Consider the following 24,820-nt stretch of genomic DNA (forward strand, 5'->3'; position numbering starts at 1 on the left):
TTGGTAACATAGAGTTCTCTTACTATACACTCCATCTTGTTTCATTTGTACTGCTTTAGTAATAATTACCTACTGGAAGTCAATCTGTAATCTGAATTCTCTCCTTTCCTGCAGACTGTGCTCCGAATATGGGATTGTTTATTCTATGAAGGGTCAAAGATCATCTTCCGTGTGGCCTTAACACTGATTAAGCAACACCAAGCTTTTATTTTGGAAGCTACAAATTTCCCTGACATTTGTGAAAAATTTAAGCAGATCACCAAAGGAGCATTTGTAACAGAGTGTCACAGTTTCATGGAGGTAAATTCTCTGCAGCTTTTAGTTATTCCAAATTAAACCCAAGACTGACTTAGAAATGTTTTTCATTCAGCAAGATAGTTAGGAGAAATGTAGCTGTTGGGATTGCCAAAACAATGATGAACGTTTTTACATAAGAAACTCAAACCTTTCTAAGAACTTGTCTTAAATAATTATTATGTAATTTCACATATAGCAATCCATTTACATTATTTGTCATACTGGGGAAAATATTCTTTTTGCCCTTTTTACCAGTTAAGGCAGAAAGTCTGATGAGAAAATAATTATTTTAGTGCATTTTTTCAGTGGATTATGGATTGTGTTCCTGTGCTTTTTTTTTTTGAGGGTAATAGCAGTAGAGTATTGTAGAATAGACACAAAGTGCATTTTAAACTTGCATTGATAAATTCCCGTGGTGCAGAATATAAAGCATTCTGTTTAGAACAAAACAGTAGCACCAAGTTATCAGACAAAAAATCATTAAGTGTGTAAGTCTTATGACAATCTGCACACTAAGAATTATTAATACAGTGGGTGCCAAATTGGTATAAAACATTAGATTTGGAGCTTAACTCAGAAGATGGAAACGTAAAAGAGGTTAGCTGCAAAAAGTAACAGGAGCATATCTGTCATAAATCACTTGGTCAACTCCACTATCATTGGCTAAGTGCACACAGAACTATATCCCAGAGGATGACTTTTACCACCCAAGAGTTCCATGCTCATATCAGATGTCTGTGCATAGGCCTGTCGTAGTAGGATGCCATTTATATTGTTTCATTTTTGCTCATATAGAGGAAAAATAAGCTAATCTTACTGGTGTTTGTGAGTCAATTAAAGGAGTAAGAGAAAAACAAATCACAGCTTGAATTCAGAAGAGAGATGTTTGAGAGGTTTTCCAATTCCATAAACACTTTAGAATTTTATTAAATGTTAACTGCCATGAGAACACCAATTCAGAGGCTGATACTAACATTTGTCCTGGAAGGACTTTCCTTGCCCCCTTTAATTATGTTAAATTTTACATCAACTGTTTTTAGAAAATCAACTACCTTTTTCTTGCAGTTATCCTGAATAAAACAATTTATTTTATCTGTGTTAGTTACTGTAGTAAGGGGGCTTTGAAGACAGTTAAATAATCAGTTTACATTAGGTTCTTCTGTAACTTTGAAACACATACTTTTGTGTTTGGATTTGTTTGGGGTTTTTCTCAATAGTACAGATACAGGCAATGACAGCTGAGTATTTTATGCCTCTCTCCCCCAAACAGAACCTTTGTTTTTAGTTTAATGCAATGCAGGCTCTTTCACCAGAAAGCTCTTTAGAACTGGTTCAATGACAATCTCATCTCCAGAGCTGTCATTTAACAACTCCAGGGAACTAAGGGGCCCACACATCTTAACCATAGATTAAAGTGCATAAACTTGTAGCTTGATTCACAGTTTTGTTCACTTGGAAGTTTTAGGTAAGAAGTGGAAACAAATGTATTGTTCTTGAGCAACAAGTCAAAGCAAAAAAGAAAAAAAAGTAATTGCAGATGTGTGATGGCATTTGAAATGCATCAAGTTCCTACATCCATATACATTACTACCCTGGAAAGCCTGGTAGAGAAGAGGAGCAGAGGTAGTATAACGAGGGATCAAGACTGATTTTTGCAGTAGGAACATATTGGTTTATGTATGTTCCAGAGCCTGAGCTACCTCTGCCAGCACCACACTAAAAGTACACTGGGGCTTTGTAGCAGTACCCAGGACAGCTTAATATGTTCTAAATATGCCTGCCTTCCACCACCACCACTGCCTTCTAAAATAATTTTAACTGGACACACATTCAAACCAGATTTTGTATTGCTGCTTTTGCGTGACTTGCAACACTTGTTACAAGCTGCAGGTTTACCATGCCTTTACACCAGAGTAGATCAAGATGTTACCCTGCTACAGGAAGGCCAAACAGCAAGTCAGCATTTTCAGAGTATGGACATCAAAGCATCATGCTTCAGAGAATTATGTGAGAATTCTAGCACGTTGTCCAAAGCCAGCATTTTAACTAAGAATTTTCTCCTTTTACCCTCAGAAGATATTCACAGACCCTGGAAGCTTGTCCATGACAACAGTCAACAAACTCCGAGAGACATGCAGGGAGAAGTTGCTTTCTCAGGGATAACTCACCAGATATAACCAGGTGGTCAGATTCTACAGCAATCGACACATTCCTCTATTTGCACTGACTAAAGCACACTTTAAGCTTTCCATGAGTTAACTGACACTTGACCAATTTTTCCTGCCTTTCAAGTAAGTGTGTTAACACTTTGTACTGTATGTCAGATTTGATAACTGGAAGTGGTGGTTCTGTTAGTGTTTTGTGGTGGTGTGTTATTTTTATTTTTTAAGGATTAAAGTGTTTTCAGAGTACAGAATGTGATAAATGTCAGGACCCTCCTTTTAAAAACGTCCCAGGGCATTTTGTAATATTAGAAAAAAATAGGTGTATGAAATTATGTATTACTGTATTAACTGTGACACCACTAGCATTTGTACAAAATAAAGTAATTTAATTTGTCAGAACCTGTTTCTTGGTGTAAAGAGAGTAAAATACGTGATCTCTTTCTTGGCACCGGCCCATTTCCAGCCATACTGGGGCCAGGAAGCTGGGAATTGCTTTCTTGTCCCTACAGAGCCCTCTCGTGGCCAAAACATCTCTGTCCAAAGGGAGAGAAGACAACTGGAGAGATCAGCAATTTGTGGGTTTTTATGCTCCCTACACTACTGTGGATAGCACCTCACCTTTTACTTCATTCCTTGCCAAGGAAGGCTTCCCCCCACCCTGCAGATGGAGTTTCTTTCATTCCTCTTTTTTCAGAGAAAGTAGATGAATGCTCTTCCAGACAAGACTGCTACTCAGCAGTATGATTCTGAGCTATCCTACCCTTTCTGGTACCAGATATCCACCTTTTTACTCAAGCACTGAATTATAAAGAAATTAGTAGTACCATAGTCCTAGTATGGCAGCAGGCATTGGAAATATTATTCACCACTGGCAAAATCCATGGTTTCCAGATACTTTCAAGGCAGCAGGGCAGATGGTCCAAAGTATATCAGCCTTACTGCCCTGCGTTCTCTCTGTCAGGAGGAGTGTCCTGTGCAGTGTTTCCGTGTGCCTCAGTTCCTGCCCTTTGGAGCTGGTACTGTTAACACCAAAGCCTGACTGCAGGAGGGAGTCAGGGAAGCTTTTAACACAGAGGTTCATTTTCAAGCGAGCTGCTTTATGCTGATAACGCCGCCCTTGTGGCCCACACAGAAGCAGCTCTGCAGCGTTTAACATCCTGCTTTGCAGATGCTGCTGAGCTCTTTGGGCTGGAAGTCAGCCTAAAGAAGACAGAAGTTCTCTATCAACCCGCACCTCAGGAAGTCTTCCATCATCCCCACATCCCCATTGGCAAATCAGAGCTCAAATCAGTCCAGCAGTTTAATTACCTAGGCAGCCTCATCTCCTTGGATGGTAAGATTGATAGAGAAATAGACAACAGGTTAGCAAAGGCATATAGTGCCTTTGGAAAGCTTCATAAAAGAGTTTGGCAAAATAAACACTTGAAGAAAAGTACCAAGATCAGTGTTTACAAAGCCATAGTGCTCTCTACTCTCTTGTATGGTTCCGAATCATGGGTCATCTACTGCCACCACCTGCGTCTCCTAGAATGCTTCCATCAACGCTGCCTCCGAACAATCCTAAACATCCACTGGCCAGATTCTTTGACCAATACATCTGTTCTAGAACAAGCAGCAGTCACAAGCATTGAGGCCATGTTGCTGAGAACACAGCTGCACTGGGCAGGGCACGTCTCAAGGATGAAGGACCACCGCCTCCCTAAGATCTTGCTCTATGGTGAACTTGCCACGAGCTGCCGCAAGAGAGGAGCCCCGAAGCGAAGATACAAGGACTCCCTGAAACAACATCTCAGCCTTGGCCATATTGATCAACATAACTGGTCTACTCTGGCCTCAAATCAGGAGGCCTGGAGACACACCATCTATAATGCTGCTGTCTCCTTTGAGAACACACGCAGGATCACCCTCGAGGAGAAAAGGCAACGCAGAAAGAACCGTGTTTTGCAGAATATACTACCTAAGGAGTCTTTCTGCTGTGCCTTCTGCAATTGGATATGTCTGTCTCGTATTGGCCTTATTAGCCACCAGCATGCTTGTAACAAATGTGGACAGAGCCTTTCCCAAATCTTCGTTCGTGAAGCCCAGCCATGTCATTTCCAGCCCATTACACTACACACAGCCCTCAGCAGATGTGTTTCCTACTTTGTGGAAAGAGCCTACCTTCAAAATGAAGCACAAAATGTCCTTTGCGCAGTCCTTACACTGAGAACCTTACCAGCATTTTCAGGAAGCAATGCTGAGCAGGGCAGACCAGTAGGAGACTGACAAGTCTCAGCAAGTGGCAATGTAATAGAAGAGTTAACTTCTCCAGGCTTCGTGTTACTGAAACACAGCTTTGCTTGTTTCCAAGCACAAAGTCCAAAACAAGGGACTGTTCTGAAAACACAGTTAAGGTTCACCTTCGTGCCACAAAGAAAAAACTTATACACTTGTTTAACATAACTCCACACTAAGGATTGTTTGAAGCTTCCCAAGCAGAGCCAAACCTTGACTTCAGCACTTAACAAATGGTCAAATGTTTTAAGAATGATCAGCAATACTAAGAAATACAGAAAAAAAAGTGTCTTTATTAGCATTGTTACAGGCAATGCATACATAAGAACTGATCCTTAAAGTGTACAACCCCCCAGCCAAGTTTAAAGCAAAAGAATCGGCAGATCGAGATCTATATTGTACACATGTGCAGTAACAGGATCTCTCTGAACCTTTCAACAGAATAGACTGAAATCACTTTACAAAAAAAGGTAAATAAAAATAACACCCATTTTAAAAAAGTACCAGCTCTTAACAAGCTGGCATAGCATCAAAAATATCAAACAGGGGAGTTGTCCAATCATAAAGAGTTCCTGTAAGGTTTGAGTATTGCGTCGTTCACACCCTGCATGTGCCAGGCATTGAGTTTAAAGCTTAGTAAAAAATACACACCTAAGAGACAAGGTGAAGTTCAGATTTTAAATTTCAATTTCGTCAGTTGTTACTAAATTTTTTTAAATGCATCATCAGTATAATTAACATCATTGATGGCAGCGGTGCAAAGAATGAACCTTTTCCCTTTGTTAAGAGTTCTGAAATTGAGTCAGTGTGAGTTAGCAACATCCCTCTCTGGAATCTTTAGCTGACATGATCTTATGCCAATTCCAAAAAAGCACCCTTAAAAACTTTTAGCTTGTTTCTAAGTGGGTAAATATTTAAACTAGTTAGCAAAATTAAACACCAGAATTTTCAGAAGTTATTTTTGTGCATAGTTAAATGCTGCAAGATGATTTCACATTTAATAAAGCAGACTTTAAAGAAGCAATTTGCAAGAAAAGATGTTACCTGACAATATCAATCTTAGCTCAGGGGAAATGTGTGGGGTTTTCTTCCCCAGCCTCTTGCAATTGCTTTTCATCTACACTGGATTTTAGTGCAAGTCATTAAATTGTTTGATATCCAGCATGACTTCTCTTTCTGCCAATCAAGTAGGCAATCAACACAATCAGAACAAGACCAGCAAGGGCTGCACCAACTATTATAGGGATCAGCATGTTATTTTCATCCAGTTGACATTCTTCCACTGAAAAGAGAGGAAAAGATCCACGTTAGGTATTAGTGCACCAACAGATGGCTACATCCAGAACTTCAGGATTCTGCTCTCAGCACATAGATAAAACTAGCTTAAGTGAACTTCTCGCCAACAATGAAAAGGAAGCCAAGCCCACTAACTATGATCATTCAGGATGAAGTCTTTCTAGTACTACCTGTATGCACAATATAGAGTTATACTAATTGTTTCCTCCTCAAAAGCTGTTGCTATTACACACAAGCTTAGCCATCATAAATATCTGTGTTACTCTCCTAAAGCTGTTTTGCTTTAACCATAGTCACAAGGGACAGCTTTGCCCCTTTCATACAACTGTCTGCACACAGTTAGGAGGGAAAACTAGCACTCTTCCTTAACTCTCCTCTGGACCATCAGGAATAAATCTGAGTTATTTCAAAGGTTTTTACATACTTCTCACACTACCCTCAACTCGGACATCCTAATCATCCCCCACAGCATCTGTAGGGGCAGACAGAGATTAAGCATAGCACCCACAAGCTGGCATTTGACTACAGAATATTATATTTATATCAAAGTGTACTTCACAAATCTCAGGTTTGGCAAGAGCTGCCCTATGTAAACCTCTTACCTGGCCCAAATTTGTCTCCATCAATCTTGAAAACCTGGATCTGAACATTAAATACATTGACAAGGGCTTCATCTGTGACCTGCAGATTCTCCTCTGAATTGCACTTGTAAGAGTTCCCCACTGTAGCTCTCAGCCCACTCACACTGTTGTTTGATGCTTCAAAGTTTGGATCTGTGTAAGAGAAAGTCTTATGTAAACCTGAAGAGCAGGAGCTGTAAACTCATAGAGCTAAATTTTGATACATTCATCCCCAACATTTCTAACAGATTATAATACAGGCTACCCTTAATATTTATGGAAGTAGTCACTGAACACAGACTTCTTAACAGTCCTTACTTTTTGCTTCGGAAGGCAGAGTCGTGCTTACATTCACACCTTGCAGGAAGAATTTTTCAGCACTTGCATTCTTTAAAAAAACAAACAAAAAACCAAAAGTTGTGATTTAAGGTAATGATATACAACATACACTGTTAACATTCAGGTTTGATTCTGCATGCATTTCGAGAAAGGTTTCCAAAGGTAATCCAGAACTGGGATTAGCATCCAAAGAAGAGTTTATTAATTGTACTTTAGGAGAGAAAAGCTACAGGAAATAATGCACCTTAGGAAAGACTACGCCAGGGGAAGGGAGGGGGAGGCAGAGGAAGGGGGACTTGTTACCCCTCAAACTGTTGATTTGAATTCCACACTGCAGGCATAGTTCTACCCATGCCTTAACCAGCCTACTGCAGTGATCTCAGTACCCCAGAGCTGTGGACAGTCATTTGACAGCAACACATCAAGGTTATCACATTTGATCAATCCCATCAGCATTAAAAGGAGCATGAAGCTCTCTGACAAACACAGTGGATTCAGTCCTCAAGGATACACAGATCCAATACAGTGTTGGGGCAGAGCTGTGGGAAACAGGATTCCCAATCATCATAGGAGACCAGAAGCACAGAGCCCTTCAGCTGTACACAGAATATTGGTGAGGACTTAAATCCAGTTCCAGACTTGTACAATTAGATAAGTTATCTACTTGTCACAGGCTGTTCCCAGTTTGGGCAAGAAGCCTTAGCAGGCAATACAATCTTAAAAAGAAATTCCCATTCCAAACAAACTACTTTTCTGTGTATGCATATGTATATGTGCATACATACATGAACATATTCTTTTCTCACAAAACTTGCCAAGTATAAAACCCATTCAATTCTAGTATTACAACCAAAGGAATTAGTTATTCCCCTTCCTGTAGTTGCATCTTTTTTCCTCTTGTACTTGCCCCAGTTAGTTTTCCCACATGAAAAGTCCTGCAGACCCTGTTACATGCTTTGTGCAGAAATTCTTACCAGTGCAAACTGGAAGATAACCCTTGTTTTCTCAAAAGTCAAATTCAACAAGGCAGATGTACTGTTGCATCTCCCAGAAACACTTGTATTATGTGGTATGAAATTCAGCAAATCCAGACCCATCTGTGAGAGAAGAGGATCAGTTATGACATTTGAAGAGACTAACACATCACCTTACACTCAGTCGATGTGTAGCTGGCTCGTATCACGTGCTCACAGTGTTGTGCTCACCAGTACCCTACAGACACCTGTGCAGGTTACAGGCTGGTGAGAGCTGCACCCAGTTACCAGGCTGACACAGAGAACTCGGGGCAACTCTGCATGTCTAACAAAGCTTTCTGCAGCTCTGACTGGCTGCAGCCAATAACCTGCTGCTTTCTCCACAGTACACTGCTTTGGTCCTTGCAGCATAAGGAAAAACCTCAAGAGCCACCACACCACACAAGGGTCAAGACACTATAAAATACTGCTTTGACATAATGTAGAAGCAATTAAAGGAACCACCTCTAAGCACAACCATCTTGCATGTCACTTCAGTTCAAAATGCTTTAGCTTTGTCCATGGTACATGATTTTATACCGTCTTGCATCTTCAAAGGGCAGGGGGTTAAGCATACTTCCAAACAATTAAACAGAAACCTTTCAGTAGCTCTTACATGGATCCTCATGTGACTTTGGAAAACCTATTTGCCACCTCCTCAGTGGTCATTACACTAGAAATCAGCTGTTCCAGCAGAGCCAGAATGCCATGCTCAGGGAATTTCACACAATTAAGGTGGCTAAAACACAGCTGCCATCATAACCAGCCACTGTATAGCCACACACTAGCTATCAGTGCTCATGATTTTACCTCTCAGTCATCAAAATCATAAATAAATATAATAGTTTTCTTTGCAACACCACTGTTTCCTATTGAGGGTCTTCGGCAGTCCCTTTGGGACTTTGGGTTTGTCCATGGGGCTGGCAAGCTGGGCTCTGCATCAAAAGTTGAGGGAAAGAACCTGTGCCAGGGCTAGATTTTAAATAACCCATGTATTTTTAAATATTTTTTTAGCTATTAAAATCAGCCGTTAAGTAGCTTTTAAGCATTAAAGTCAAACCCAAACCTCTTCAGTGCTGGTTGGAAGGTAACTAAGTCACAAGCCTGTCCAGTTTTACAGTATTAATTTTCCTTTCTAATAATAGTCATTCCCTGTTTCCATGGAGATGCCTCTGGCCGAATTTGTGTATTTTATTTAACAGTTTAAAAATCTTGTTTAGATAGCAACTTTGATAACAGGATTCCCCCTACTCTTGATAACTTTTACTGCTTCTGTGAAATGGCCACATACACTTCTGGATTCAATAGACAAGTTTAATACTGCTCTTAGTGAATCAAAAATCCTTAACAACCACTTTTAGTAGAACTGTTTGAAATGTCACTAGCCTAGACCAAGTTAAAGCAACTCAAATAGAGGATAATGATAGATGAACACCACAAAGACCTGGGCTTTAAAAAAAAAGGTTAGCTTATAATAATTTACCAAGTCTTCCCCAAAAGAAGGAATCTGAAGGCTTTGAAGAAACAAAAAACCAAAATGTACCTTTTCATCTTTTTTTGGATAGGTGATATTAAGCTGTAAGCCCATGTAGGCAAGTACACAGGTTCCATTTGGACCAGTCACATTGTATTTCCCAACTGCAGGGTTTGGGGGAGATGATGTTGGTGCTGGGCTAGTCGTTGGAACCTGGCTAGTAGTCTGTTTAGGAGTTGTGGACACTACAGTAGTAGTAGAGACCCTATCTTCAGCACATTCCGTCTCTGCAGAGAAAGGAAAACAGATATTATTAAACAAAATGAAGCTGTGGGATTATCTACCTTTTTAATCCTCAAGGGAAAAGAAGACAATTCCAAGTAGCTTTTCCTAACCGAAGACAATAGAAGCTCAGAAACACAATGGTAAAGCATTACCTAAATACCTGCTGCAAAGTCTGAGACACTTTTAAAGCCTGGGATGTGAAAAAGACACCTCTGCTGTTAATTTACTGAAGTTCATGTCCTTTCATTCATATCCATCATTTCACATTGCTGTCAAATCCAGGTAAATTAGACAGTGCTATGCTGACAGACCCAGCGTTCCTGCTGTGTGCTCACAGCAAGGCTGGCATGCCTACCCCTCACACACTTTGGGCACTCGTGCTAAAAGCAGAGAACAGCTTTCCTGCCCACTGTTAAAAGTGGTCTCCCAGAAGATGTGCTCTTCTTCCCCTCCCTCTGTTACACTACCAGTTTGTGAGGACCCTGTATCATTATTTTGGCAATAGCCACAGTAACCTTAAAATAATACTCTGGCTCTTCTGTCCTTAACAAGGGGATTCCAAGACACTGCTGCTGATGGCTATATCCTCTCACATCCATCCTCCCTTTAGTCCCACATGAGGAACCACCCTCCATGAGGGTAATAAGACTGAGTGAAGATGTGCAAGTTGGCCTTTTTATCCAGTTTAGCAGCAACTTCCAAGAGAACAGTGACTGATTTATTTACTCAGAAACACCTGGCAGCAAGATCTTAACTTGATCTGGGAGGCAAGAAGGTTCCTGCATTGAACATCTAAGCCAAAACCAAAGGTCATAAGAAAGACATTACTGTAGTAGAGACTTTCATGTCCCAAGCCAAGGTCATCTCCATGTGTCAGGGATAACAGCTTGCAACTTTATAAGGACAACAGCAGCTGCAACAGCAGCTCTGACTGACTCTGACTCAAAGGGCCTACTTCTAAAATTGAAGGCATACATATCTTGCAGGGATACCTAATAAATAGCCTCTAAACTTAAACAGCAACTTACTTTATGATTATGGCTCAGAAAGAGAAACTCTAATCACACCTGAAGGTACACACACTCCAACATAGCATGCTTTCCTATTTCTACTCCATTTCTGGAAAGTCAAACAGCAGAGGCAAGATGGATGAATGGAGAAGTGACCCTGTGTTTTGTGGCTTGATACTGGTCTGATCCCAAAACACAGTAATTTCCTAAGAAACTAAAAAGCAGCTGTCTTGGAACTTCAGTATAGAATTTCCCTCTATCTGCAAGACCTCAACACACAGAACCTCATACTCAAGTTGGTAGAGATGGAAACTAAATCACACACAATCACATCAACCACATCAAGTGGAAGCTTAGCCTAGGTGGAGTCTTGATACATTAGTTTGACTGAACTGATTTACAGCATAGCTTCTAGTAATCTTCAGATATATCCTGAAAAGTGAGACAAATTCTTATGTCTTTTCTTGACAGTAACAGGAAAACAGCTGACAAAACTACTAACACAGATAAAATGAAAGCCTCCCTCTCAGAGCTGCAGATAATCACTACCATCAGCTCAATCACTAAATTCTAGGTATGCTGATGGAAGTCACCATTTCTAGTGATGCACGGATGCACTGAATAATGACTCTCTTCTTCCCTTCAATGAGCCTTGTCCAGATCACCAGCAGAAATATCCTTTAATTAAGGATTTGCAGAGAAAAAATGTTAAGAGAAAAACCCAGAACTAAAGTTTATCAATAACTAGCTGCCAAAGGCACAAGGGAAGCCTCAAGCCTACAAGAGAGGAAAGAAGGAACAGATCAGGAAGGAACTAAGATTTTGGGGTCAAGAAGAAAAAAAAAAAAAAAAGGATAAAGTGAGAATTCTTTACCCATCTGTACTAAAAAAACCCCCAAAACACCAAAACCAAGACAGACTTGTTTCAACCAAAACCAAATGTGCACCAGGAATGGCAAAATCAGATCCAAGACTAATAAAAACTTAGGGAAGATGATAATTTAAAGAAAAAGCTGTGCATGGCAGTATGGATAACAGGAATGTGAAAACAACAGCAAAACAACAAGAAAAACACACAAAACCTCCCCATTGAACTCAGACCAGTGTCTACACCAAGATCATAGGAAATCACTTGTTTTTTATGAGGATCAATAGTTTCATCAAGACAGTGATACCACAGGATGAAAAAAAGCAACTTTGAGAATATGATCATGACAAATTAAAGCATTTATGTTTACTTAAAAAAAGAGAAGGAAGCATAGGAATAGAAAACAAAGCAAATGCTGACAAATTTGAGTTCCATAAGAAATACCCTCTAGAAATAATGCAATACTCAATTTTTTTTAACCAGAGGACTATGTAAGAACGGGTAATAGGTGGTCTTAAAAAGAGTAGTATTACACAGTAGGGAGATTTTATTGAAGTGCCATAGTCTAGTAACCACAGTGGTAGTGGATCAAGGGTTGGACTTGATGATCTCGTAGGTCCTTTCCAACCAGGCTGATTCTATGATTCTAAGTTTTGCAGAAGTTAAAAAACCAGTTTTTCCCAGTATCATGTCTAATGTTCAATCCTGCTGATAAATAACCACTTCTCATGCTTATCCAGTATAAGAACTGGATCAAGATATCATAAGTAAAAAATCAGATAGTTCTGAAAACTGCAGTAATAGAAATCAGAGTTTGAGATTTTTTTAAAGGACAAATGTAGGTCTGCATCTTTACTGCAAACCAGTTCACTGAATAGAAAAAACTGATCAAGAGAACGATAAGCACTGAAATCTGAGCCAGTCACGTGAAGCAGCCATAAAAGGAGTCTATGCCAGTATTACCATGCATCAGGCAAGGTATTTTTCACAGATATGGGACAAAGTAGAGATATTCCCATAGAAGGCACTTGTCCATTGTGTCCATTTCACGCTAGCACCGACTACCCTAGTTTTTAAGACTTGTTTCAACTTAACACGTACATAAATGGGATTAACAGCATAAGAAAAGTTCTACATTTCCCAGAGAAAAGGAAAACTTTTTTTGTGCTCCAAAAGCAAGGCAAAGACTTATCGCTCCTTAAGATAGCACGGGTGATCAGTTTACATGGTTCTTCATGTTTGAGGAGTGCTGCCACAAAAGTAAAGGACATGAACACACCATGAAGAGTTTACCTTCTAATCATTATAGCAGTAAAATTCCAAACTGCTTTTCAATACAAACAATCAGGACAAAAAAATCACTTTGTGATTGTGCCTGAAAGAGAAAGAGCCTTACTGTTACAGCAGACATAAAACCTCCTGTAGGAAGATGTACATATCTGCTCCCTACAGACCAGTTCTCTACTGTCTGCCATTATATCACTAATTTTCCCCAGAGCACAGAGTAACTAGTTCAAATTACTTTGTTAGAGGCATAATGCTTGGAACTTATCAGATACTTCTTAAACTAAGATCTTGGCCACGTGTCCAGTCAACCTACTGCAGCACGTGTTTACACCCATACTCATCAACAGCAGAAATGTTCCCCAGCACATGTACAATACCCATGGGAAGACAATGCACTATCTTCTAGTCATGGATTCTGACGTTCCTACTGAGAAAACCTGAGGCAGGTCCATTCATTTCAAAAGATGCTGCCATCAGAGCTTCAGATCCACTTTGTATCCACCTAAATATGATTAGTCAGAACGTAAAAAGAAATCACCTATTATTGGAAATATTAGCTTGTCAAGTATATTTTCTATTACAAGATACCTACTGTTCACACTGAAAGTGCCATTTGTGAGATAGGCTTCCAAAGTGACATTGCTAAAAGTAACATTCACACTCTTCATATTGACCTGCTTGGAGCTGATGCATCTGTATTTTGTGCCCATATGTGCCTGAATAATGCTTTTATGTGATACAGTCTTCATGTCTCCTGTAGAAAGATTACATTGCATTAGTATGTAAGAGTATTTAAAGAAACAAGCCAGAATTAGATCTGGAAGAGTTATACTATAACAACAGGAAGTTTTCATTTTACCTGTAGTTGAATTAGGGAATAAAGTTGCATCTGACAGATTGTAGTGGAAAACTAACTCTTCAACTTGGTACTTATCTGCAGATTCTGAGAAATTCAGGCTTAACGAATGTCCTGCTCCAAAATCCAATACCAGAACTGGATGAGATGCATTATCTTTACCACATGAGCTCTGTGAGTCTACTGTAGCATTTTGCGGAAGAACGAAGTGTACAAACTGTGGGGGAGAAAATAAAACACATGTAAGCTTTTCCCAACTGCTTTTTAAATATCCTATGAAACTGTTACAAACATAGAGCAGACATTAATACATGCTATAAGATGTCTACTTATATACCAGTATTCAGCAAGTAGCATGGTACTGGCACTCGGCTTTAAGAATGTAGCTCTCTGAAATTTGAGGACAAAACAGTACATACTCACAGCACTTCTTAAGACTTTTTTTCCTCCTAAGATAACAATATGAATTTGCAAGTACGTCTGTACTAGGTGAATAAAATCTGGTAAACTCCAGACACATGAAAAACTGGACACTTTAAGCTTTGCTTCTTGTAGTACGAATGAGCAAACAAAAGCAATGGTACACCCTACATAGTCTAGATATAATAATTTGAGTTTATTACGCATTGTGAAGTAATGTGGCCTCTGAAAAGCTGATGCAACATGACTGGGAGGGCAAAAATCTTTGCTGAAGCAGTTTTCCATGCATTAATAGTTGTTGAAAGTTTAAATACTGTGGATGTGCAGAAATAACCACACATTTTTATAAACACTAGAGACAAGCAGTAAGATAGCCCCCTTACCTCTTTTTGCCCATGGTTTTTGTACTCCACTGAGAAGGCTACTGTCAAATCAGCAATTATGCAGATCCTACCACTTGAATCTTTCACTTCAAATGGAGAACAAGCCTGTAAAAAGCCTGTTAAGAATGACAAGTAGTTAACTTGGTATCACATAAATTTTTATTTTTGACCCCAAGGAGACAAATATGTACAACTGTAAATTTTGGGAGTACAACCTCAACATCAGCTGAATTTGGAAACTTGAGCATTAGTGGTCTCTGTATTAGCTTTAACATCACTAACACGCAGAGGACAAATTAAACAACTCCTCTATAAAAAGACAAAGCCACCCAAACTGTTGGCATGCTGGGTCCTCAGAGGGTAAGAAAAACATGCGACAAACACCAGTCATACTGTTCAAGGCAGCTACTCAGAGTTCACCCTACACAGCAACTATTTTACAATCTTCAGCCAGACCTGACTTAGTGTATTTGATCCTACATGCCTACAATACTCATCCTTCCCCCCACAGCACACCATGCACCCTTCACTCCCACTGTATCACACTCAGCTGTACATGCACTGAATGCAGCATTTAGAAAGCTTGGACTGACTGCAGATGTTTTGAAGGCATTGCCAGAAATAGCATGATAGAGCATGCTACCCTTGCCAGGAGTCATCACGCTCTCTGCCCTTGAGAGGAGGAAGGGGCCAAGACCTTGACACAGACTGAGGTTACATTTTCGTGGCTAGTTTAAGCTAAACTCAGATGGAGCTGCTGGGAAAAGCAGAGAAAAGCTTTCTCCCACTTGCTTCCCTCCAGCCCCAACACTCAGAGCACACTGAGTACAACTGACCACACTAGTACCGACTTAACAGGGTAAGAACACAGCAAGAGGAGCACAGGGTCATCCTTTCTGATTGCAGCATGGACTTGGACCACAAAGAAACTTCACCTATGGGATGTGTTGTGGAGGCTGGATACAGCTGGAAAGCTGGTTATCTTGTACTTGATTTGTGGCAAAGGATAACTGACAGTGCTCCTGTACCTGAAATCATACCACGGTGCTTCCAGGTCTTTAGGGTAGAGCCTTTTATTTTTCCGAGTCTCAATTTGTCACCACACAGCCCCCACAAAGTGAACTTCACTGCAAAAAGCCTGCACCATTTGCATGGTAGGGCTTTATCAGTCTGCATTTGCAACAACTTTACTCTTGCAGAAAACCTGATAAAAAACAGCTGCAAAACATAAACCGCTACTGCAAGCAAATAAGCTTTAACAAGTCAAACATCTATTCAAGGAGCTAATCCATTCAACTGTTGATAATAGCAAAAAGATCCAGATGAGGGATTATCCATTAGCTAGCTTCCCTCTCTAAGAAACTAAAAAAAAAAAAAAAAAAAAAAATCCTAATTTTAAAACTTTTCACTGCAAAACTATGGTGTGTACAATTGTGTTAAGACAATTACTAGGAAAAGTTGGACTTTTGCAGCTGGACTTTGTTAGAAGGCACATCAGTTGCAGGAAAACATTGGAAACTATTTCTCTGGCACCCATCAAGCATTTCCCTTGTTGCCTTCCCCTTAGCAACAACATATCCTCCCCCAGCACCAATCAGGGCAAAACTTAAGCTGGAATTCATACACTTTACCCAGTTGTTTGAAAAGTCTAGACTTGAAATCAGAGATAGACAGAAGAAAGAAAATGCTTACAAATAGATAGTGTACAAAACTTATGTCAAAGAAAATCTGTCCTACCTTTGCCTTTATGCCCAGCTTAAAATGTTCATTAAGGAACATATATTCATTATTTATTGCAATTCACAGCAGTACTAAAAAGAGTTGATGCTCTTCCACATGGAAGTTTCAATTTGCAAAGTTTCCTTCAATTTGAATTTACATCTGGAACTTGTTTACATTTTACTCAAGCACTTGCTTTCTCAGGAACAAGATGCTTACACTTTCTTGAAGATTCCTAGCATAGCGTAGAAAACAATGTAGAGGCAGGGAATAAGACTCCATTGCTCCTTGAACTAACACTATCACTGGAAAATGTGCTAGCATGAAAACCTTCAGTGTGCATGCCAACTCTCTTGTTTGATAGCTATTAAAAATCTTGACAATTTTAGAGCTAAAATGAATCAAGTAACAGGCAGTAAAAGAACGAAAGATAAAAAAGTTTTTAAAAGAAATGCAGAGGAAAGAAAATACTAAAAAACAATCAAGAAAAATGTTGCTGACATAAAGGAAAATGTGACAGACCTGCCCATTACAGATAATTCAGAGAACAACAAAAGACAATGCAGAGGTACCAGAAAGCGCTAAATTGAAGACAAGTTCTGGTAATGAAGAGCTGACAAATTACCCTCAGCAAGTTCAAGTAACAAATAAGGGGCATGAACAAACAGTAAAAAACACCACCTGCACAACTATTAGATTTTTGCAAGATTAAGTTCACACCATTATATAAATCCTGATTTAATTAGTGTGGAATAAATGCTTTAAAACCTCACTTCTTCTTAAGAAATGTTCAGCAACCGATGGATTTGCAGTGTCAGTGATGAGACAGACACATCCAGCATGAGAACTGAGCTGTCCTCAAAGCGGCAAGAGAGCTGTTTCACTGCAAGGCAACACGCAGCAGGGTGGTGATCAGAGAGCGCTGTGCTGCAGCATCATCTGCTCACAAAGTCTTGGAGGAACGCAGATGAAACAAGTGAAACGTAAGGGACCACAAACAGTAAGAGCCTACAGTCAAAATGTCCAGAATACAGAAAAGCAAACCTATATTGAATCAATTTATCCTGGGAATATTTCTAATTAAGTTACATAACATATTGCTCGGTTCAATCAGGGCTTATGTATAAATTGAGAATATTGTTTGTACATCTCATAACAATATCATTCTTTGCTATTTAACACAAAAATGGATACAACGTCCAGACTCTCAACTTCAGACTTTAAAAGCTCCTCTTAATAAACTGCAGTGCCCTATTTGACAACTATCTGGCAGAGCAAGTGCAGTGCTGAAGAGCTCCTTGACTTTTTAATAGCAAAAAGTAAGTTTTGTGAGGTGCATTATTCACTTGGCTGAAAACACTACATTATGGATATCTAGTACAGGAATCATCAAAAATGTAGTAACATAAAAGATGTTTCATTTAGTTCGGATGCTTCCTTTGTATTCTACTAGGTCCCAAGAAAAGGCTGCTTATATATTTATTCTAGCTGCACACTTTCAACTAAAAATCATAAGACAATCTCTCCGTTTATACCTCATTTCTGCAATTACAGTCTCATGCAAGAAAATATTGAAGATAAAACTGCTAAAGCAACACACGTTACTTGAATTAAATCCAGCCTCTTCCCTTATCTAACATATCTAACTCAAAAAACAGTTTATTTATTTTACCTCAGACTGTTAATAAGTCAAACAAAACAAATACTTCCTTGATTGTATAAGAATTTATCTTAAAGAAATCTACTTCATAAAGTTGTTTGTTTTAAACTGAAAACTACAAAGTTAACAAAACAATCTAGCACATCTAAATATAAGCCCTTTTGAATACGGCTCTTAGAATGGCTGGATTCCTCACTTCTTGATCACATAAAGACGCTTTCAGGTTTCAACCTTCTTATAACTGAAATCCTGATAGTCAAGCACAGCTACCCTTGGGTTACTCTCCCAAATAATGGAAACCTACTAAGGGAGAGAGATGTCCTGTGCTCTAAGAAATATTACTGGCAATTGTTTACACTGTCTGCTTGCAAAGAGGACCTCAGTTACTATAGTTAATGATTTACTTTGTGTCCAGTTTTTATTAGAAACATGGAACATTGACAATAAGGATCCAAAACACAAAAGCTTCTTCTGTATAATCTGGAGTTGGCCATATTGATCACCATAACTGGTCCACTCTGGCCTCAAATCGGGAGGCCTGGAGACACACCATCTATAACACAGCTGTCTCCTTTGAGAACACACGCAGGATCACCCTCGAGGAAAAAAGGCAACGCAGAAAGAACCGTGTATTGCAGAATACACCATCTAAGGAATCTTTCTGCTGTGCCTTTTGCAATCGGATTTGTCTGTCACGTATTGGCCTCATAAGCCACCAGTGTGCCTGTAGCAAATGTGGATAGAGCCTTCCCAAATCTTCGTTCGCGAAGCCTAGCCATGATGATTACCTCAGTCATTTTTTTCTGCATAAGTAAAAACCTCTTCACCATTTTTCTTTCTCCCTCTTGGAATGAAGGACAGCAAGCCATCCACATCCACCTGGTCACATATTCCACATGATCAGTAGTTTAAGCCATACAGATACCCAGTGGATGGGACTGTTTGCAGTTACATTGACTGCCTACAGCACTAGGGAGGTAAACCAGGGCTGCAGCAGGGCCCAGTGTACCCCTCCCCAGAAGCCTTGTGACCGGGGTGCAGAGCACCACACCCACAGCCCGGTCATACAAAGACACCCTGTAATTGCTGTGCAGCAGCTCCCCAGGCAGAGGGTGATTGCTGACAGATGCCAGCCCTGCACAATCTGCTCTACCTGAGCTATAGCACTGATGTGTTGCCCTGCACCTTTGCCCAGGTGTTCTGATGGCACACACAGCTATGCCACTATCTATGGGGCATTAATCCAAGGAGATAAGAAATGCTGGTTCTTATCTAAAGAAGGTTTATTTTCTATTGTACATGTGAAATGAAGTGGCCAGTAGTTTACTCATTCTGATGGTTTGGAATGATTCTGTCACCTCAGTGCCATTTTGTGAACAAAGTGGTAACCTTAGTCAACACTTTAGAATCCTAAATCTATGCCAGAGAAGAGAATGGAAAAATCCCCGAGGAGTTATGCTCTCCTCTAATGACCTATCTTCTAACGTAAGCACCACTCCCAGAGGGACAACTGGTCCAAGTCCTTTATCAGAAGACTGACTTGAGATCGCTTCCTTAGGATTCAGAACCTTGGGATAGTACAGAAAGAAAAAGAACTTAAAAATAACATATTTTTGGAAAGATCACACTATTTCCTAACCCTAATATTTCAGGAACAAAAGAAAGCAGTAAAATCCCTTGACAGACCTGATGTATGAAACACTTTGTGAGAGACAAGATGGTATCATAAAAGGAATTATATTTACTTGTCCATGTCTGATAGACACAGACAACTGAATGCTAGCTATCTGGACAAGGTTGGACTCACTTCAACTGCTGTTGGACACAGTTGAACACACACACAGGTGGGGAAAAGGGGAACAGAGCTTAACCCAAGGATGGATGAGAGTACTTAAGGAGAGAGGAGAACCCACTGCACTCGTGCAGGTGCAGTGCCTGATTATATCGAGTTCCTGATCCAGCCCCACAATATATATCCTTGCCAGCTAACAAATCCATGCAGTCTCAGATTATGGGTTTGATATTGTTGACTTCCATTAAGGCAGTAAACATTTTGTTTTTCAACTCAAGCTTGCAGATGAATAACCTGTGTCTTTATAAACGAATTTACAAAAGTACAAAGGCATTACAAAGGAAAGGCTACCCAGCAGCTGTACACTTGCTATTTGACCTGAGAATTGCACAATTGCATCAAGTTTCGTCACATGAAGCTTCTCTATGGCTTTCTATCTAGAGGAAGGAAGTCTTTAGGATAGCTGTACAGCAAATGATTACATGAGTGCACTGGTAGGTCTAAACTCCCTTGGCCAGCCCCTTTTCCTCATTCAGACAAGTCCATTCTGCACTTGCTCTGGTTAGTGCTGCTGTACCACACCACAGGACTAACACACATTCTTTAAGGCAGCTGGCAGCTACAAACAATGTTTTGAAAGAAGAAGCACTGTGTGACAATTTAAAGAGAAAGTCTCCCCAGAGGAGAGGATATTGGAAAAAACCATAATGAACTAACTGCCAGAGTAAAACTACTCTCCCAGTCCTCCAAAGCAGATCTTAACTCTGTCAAGGAAAGTACCATACTGGTGTTCCCGTATTGCACAGAGTGAATTCTGCCTTGTTAAGAAATCAGAAACCACTGAAGTTTAATACAAGAAAACAAAATATACTAACTGTGAACTACTGTGCTCCAGCCTGAACGCTGGAGAAGGCACAAGCCAGAGAAGCATCCACTGCACAGAGCTGAACCACATTTGAAACTCTGTACTCTAGTGCCAAGGTGTTCCTAAAACTCTCACACTTGGAATTACAGTAGAAATAGTACTGACAGTCATGTTGCTGTCAAGTGATAGAGAAGGTAAAGAAACTGTTACCCTGAGACTGAAAGGGACACCAGTCTGTCTTGAAATCAGATGCACAAAATTCATGGAACTCTGATTTACCAAACCATAAGGTACATTTTAAATATATGATATAGAATTAAGATAATGCAAGAGAGTGCTCAAAGAGATGATGTAACTATCAGCACTCACATAACCAAAAGTGTCTCCTGCCAAGCTAAAGACAATAAATACCAAGAAATCCAAGATTTCTCAAGGAATTTCCAAATAATCATGTCTGACCTGAGAGCAAAGACAAACTTGTAGTTAAACAGCAACAAGCAAAGGCGAGGTGTGCCTCCTTCATACTAGAAATAAGTTATTATCTTTAAGACCTAGAAAGGCTTAGAGATAACAGCAGTTAATGTCTCAATAGAACATTAATTTTTTGAGTCAGCTTCCTCGGTACCTAGAGGCATTTCTTCAGTTTATGGTCTGCTACTGATTAGAAAACATCCTAATCACTACAGAACAATCTAGAAGTAGATTACGCCAAAACTGAAACTCCTCAGTGAGCCTAAACAGAAACCTAGGGAACATATCCCAAAAGTGTTGTGTCAGGGAGCCTGCAGAGTTCTCACAGAGCAAGTTAGAAGTGAGAAAAGCTGCTGAAGTCAAAGGTAAGTAACCTGTCACATGATGACTAGCACACAAATTCAGATCCTCAGAGACTATGTCAACACACTTCAAGCAGCTCTCAAGCAAACACTATGTTAAGGGCAGCATTTGGTAAAAACAATCTTTCAAAAATCGTTCAACATAAAAGCAGTTACATTTCATGAAAATTGAGTTTTACTCGATCTCAGTTCCATACAGCTACTGATGCCAAAACTGAGAAGAACAATTCAGCACCAAATTACTCATGGGCTGGAATACATTATCAAGTTCCTCTCAACTATCCCATCATTGGTAGCAAGGTTTGAAATTCCCCTTTGGACTAGAGTTGTGCAATAGAAACACATGAATTATGTGTCAATAACTCTGAAATGGCATCACGCTACTTTGACAACCTAATTTTTCCTTCCTCAAATCTCAAGCACTTCGTAATTTACTCACTAACACTGAATCCATGTTTGACTCTAACCTTGGATCTTCAGAAATGTTTTCTCTGACACGTCTGTGGCTCAGTAAGGAAAAAAAATCCGTGGGTGCTCTAGAACTCGGAGAGCACGAGCAGCTCTGCTGGGTTTGGCACACAACCCAACTGACTCATCGTGCTCAACTACAGACAAGCACCATTTTACTTCATATTTCAAAAAGTAGCAGCCAAGCTTGAGGGGCACTTGTTTTCCCACAGCCCCCCTTCCCTGCATTTACTGCTCTACTACCTAAACCTTTTTTTTAATTCCATATGCATGCTTGATGAGGAAATTAATCACAAAATATTTAATGAAATAACACATGAAATATTCAGCTTAGTGCTTGCTGCTCAATGTGAATGGAAAACTGAAACAGTAAGTGAGGTGCGGTGAAGTATTCAAGAGGAAAAAATTTCTTTTGTCCCAAAGTCAAGGCATCACCAAACAAGCTTTCACATTTGACTCACTCATACTAATCCTTCAGCCTCCTGTGACCATTACCTTACCTTAATCAGTGTTCACTCAGATGACTAAAAGGCTGAAAATGAGCTAAAAATATCTGAAGACTTCAGTTCATATATTTTCATTATCTCATGATTCTCCTCCTCTACCTACAACCCAAGTCCCACAGTCTGGCAGAAGATGTTGGAGGCTTGCTGTATTCCAGGAACGGGGTCTCTATTTGAGAGACCACAAAATTTTCCCCCAAGACTGCAGGATAAAGTTATGCAGAAACACCACCCAGCTACTAAGCTACTAGACACTGGTACAAAGTCCCAGCTATCAGTAAATACTCTGGGGTAAAATAAACCAGTCTGTTGCCTCAGATGCCAACACATTTTACATGCCAGAAAGTGACAAACATAATGCATCAAATGATGTTTGTAAGTGGTGATTAAGCAGGGGAAGGCTACTACAGTCACAGAAAATATTACTTGTGGTACCACTTAAAAACCACACAGGCTGACTATAAGGCAATTCTTCATTGAAGCTGTAATTATATTAAACAAACCACACAAACAACTTCCACCATAACACCAGTTCAACACGTCAGTTGCCAGCCCTAAAAAGCCAGTCAAGGAGCACTGTAAGTCACAACGCACGCTAGACTGGCTCACAAGGGCTGGATATTTGAACTGCTCAGTGCCCTTTGCAAGTGGCATCTTCTGGGCTCAGTGAAACTGAAGTACTGTCAACAGTGATAAAGATATTTACTACCAAAGAGACATCAGAAGAGACTCAAAGACTGTCATATCTCAAAAACCACGGCAGATAACCATTCTCAACTGCTGCTTTACTCGGGAAATATTTTTGCCAGCTGCTGAAATAGTTTCCTTTGCTGCCAAAGCCACATTTCAGAAACCTGAGAGCGTTGTGTGATGTGGCTTTCACGACAAGAAACCAAGAGCAAGGTAGTTATCAGTAAACAAGCAAGACACACTTCCTCCTAAAACAGCCTGACTCCCTTAACAAGCCTCCTCATCAAGGCACTGAAATCTCTCTATTCCAGACATGTTTCATATTTTACTCAAGATACGGCAGGATGGACACCATCGAGAAAGGGAGCATTACATGCCCTACAGAAAACTGCCACTTCCCAGCAATGACACCAGCAGCTCCCGCGTCCCCACGCCTCGTGAGAGCTGAAGGCGTGTTTCCAGGTTCTTCCCGGAGCGCTGTCCCCAGATCCAACGCAGGTGCTCAGACCAGCGTTGCCGAGCACCGTGCGGGTCAGCCCCGCCAAGCGCAGCCGCCGCCTCCGTTCCCCCCGTACCTCGGGCCCTCACACGGGCCCGGCGGGGGCGGGACGACCCCCCCAGCAGGGCGCTGCGCCGGTGACCCCCCCGGAGGCCCAGGACCCCCCCTGGTCAATCACCGTCCGGGAATGCCCGCAGCAGGCGGGAGTGAAGCATCTCCAGCCACAGCTGCGCGGCTGCCGCGTCCACCGCCGCCGCCCCGGGGCCGTCCCAGGCCGCGGCGCCCCCCCTGCCCGCCCCTCGCCCGGCGCACTGGCCGCCCGCGCCCCCCACTTCCTTACCGAGCAGGGCGGCCGCCGCCAGCAGCCCCCGCGCCATGTCGGGGCCGGGTACGGGCGGGAGCAGCGGGAGCGGGGCCGGGCCGCGGGCGGACACGGGCAGGGGGCGGCGGCGGCTCCGCGCTCGGGGCGCTCTGGCGACGGCCCCGACCTGTCATGTGACCGCTGACGTCACTGCACCGCCCGCCCATCACGTGACCCCGCGCGGGGGTGGGATGGGGCGGATCTCGCGAGAGCAGGAGGCGGGGATAGGGAGGGAAGGGATAGGGATATAGGCAGGGACAGAGAGACAGGGATAGGGGTGCAGGGATAGGGATATAGGCAGGGATAGAGAGACAGGGATAGGGGTGCAGGGATAGGGATATAGGCAGGGATAGAGAGACAGGGATAGGGATGGGGGTGCAGGGATAGGGAGGGAAGGGATATAGGCAGGGACAGAGAGACAGGGATAGGGATGGGGATGCAGGGATAGGGATAGGGGCAGGGTAGGGCGGGAGCAGGGAAAGGTTAGGGATAGGGCAGGAGAAGGGAAGGGGAAGGGGCAGAGCAGGGCCAGGGCCCGGCACACGCCCCTGCCTGTGCCCACGGGCACTCAGCACGCAGTGCTGCGGCTCAGCCCAGGGCCCCTCTGGCCACCAGCCCCAACCCGCGGGCCCAGGGCTTCTGAGGGCCCTGTGTCATCGTGGGCTGAAGGACAGTCACGGCTTGGCCCCGGGCACTGCTGCCCTGGCACAGCCCCCTGCCCACCCCTCCCATGCGGCACAAGGGTCTGGGTGCTTCCTGTGCACTGCTGTGCATCCCAGCCCTGGGACTTGTGTTGGACCAAAGCTGCGTGCAACATCAGGGCACAGGTCAGCCCTACCAGCT

General features: G+C 41.5%; 2 protein-coding genes across 3 annotated transcripts in view; one reads left to right on the forward strand and one right to left on the reverse strand.

Moving 5' to 3' along the window:
* GRTP1 (growth hormone regulated TBC protein 1) overlaps window positions 1-2,861 on the forward strand; it is a 33,442-nt gene extending 30,581 nt beyond the window's left edge. For both annotated transcript variants that reach the window (XM_064646454.1, XM_064646453.1), the window contains 2 exons: window positions 115-300; window positions 2,371-2,861. In XM_064646454.1, the coding sequence (XP_064502524.1) occupies window positions 115-300; window positions 2,371-2,460 (276 nt within the window). In that variant the 3' untranslated portion in view covers window positions 2,461-2,861. The remainder of the gene's footprint in view (window positions 1-114; window positions 301-2,370) is intronic.
* Window positions 2,862-5,009: 2,148 nt separating this feature from the next.
* LAMP1 (lysosomal associated membrane protein 1) lies at window positions 5,010-24,114 on the reverse strand. Its single transcript, XM_064646455.1, has 9 exons — window positions 23,957-24,114; window positions 14,588-14,703; window positions 13,788-14,001; window positions 13,521-13,682; window positions 9,548-9,765; window positions 7,966-8,088; window positions 6,971-7,040; window positions 6,635-6,805; window positions 5,010-6,018 (listed from the first exon to the last, which is right to left on the reverse strand). The coding sequence occupies exons 1-9, from the start codon at window positions 23,991-23,993 to the stop codon at window positions 5,879-5,881; spliced, it is 1,251 nt and encodes a 416-aa protein (XP_064502525.1). The 5' UTR covers window positions 23,994-24,114; the 3' UTR covers window positions 5,010-5,878.
* Window positions 24,115-24,820: the final 706 nt, after the last annotated feature.

The sequence above is a fragment of the Pseudopipra pipra genome, chromosome 2, assembly GCF_036250125.1.
Source record: "Pseudopipra pipra isolate bDixPip1 chromosome 2, bDixPip1.hap1, whole genome shotgun sequence".
NCBI lineage: Eukaryota > Metazoa > Chordata > Aves > Passeriformes > Pipridae > Pseudopipra > Pseudopipra pipra.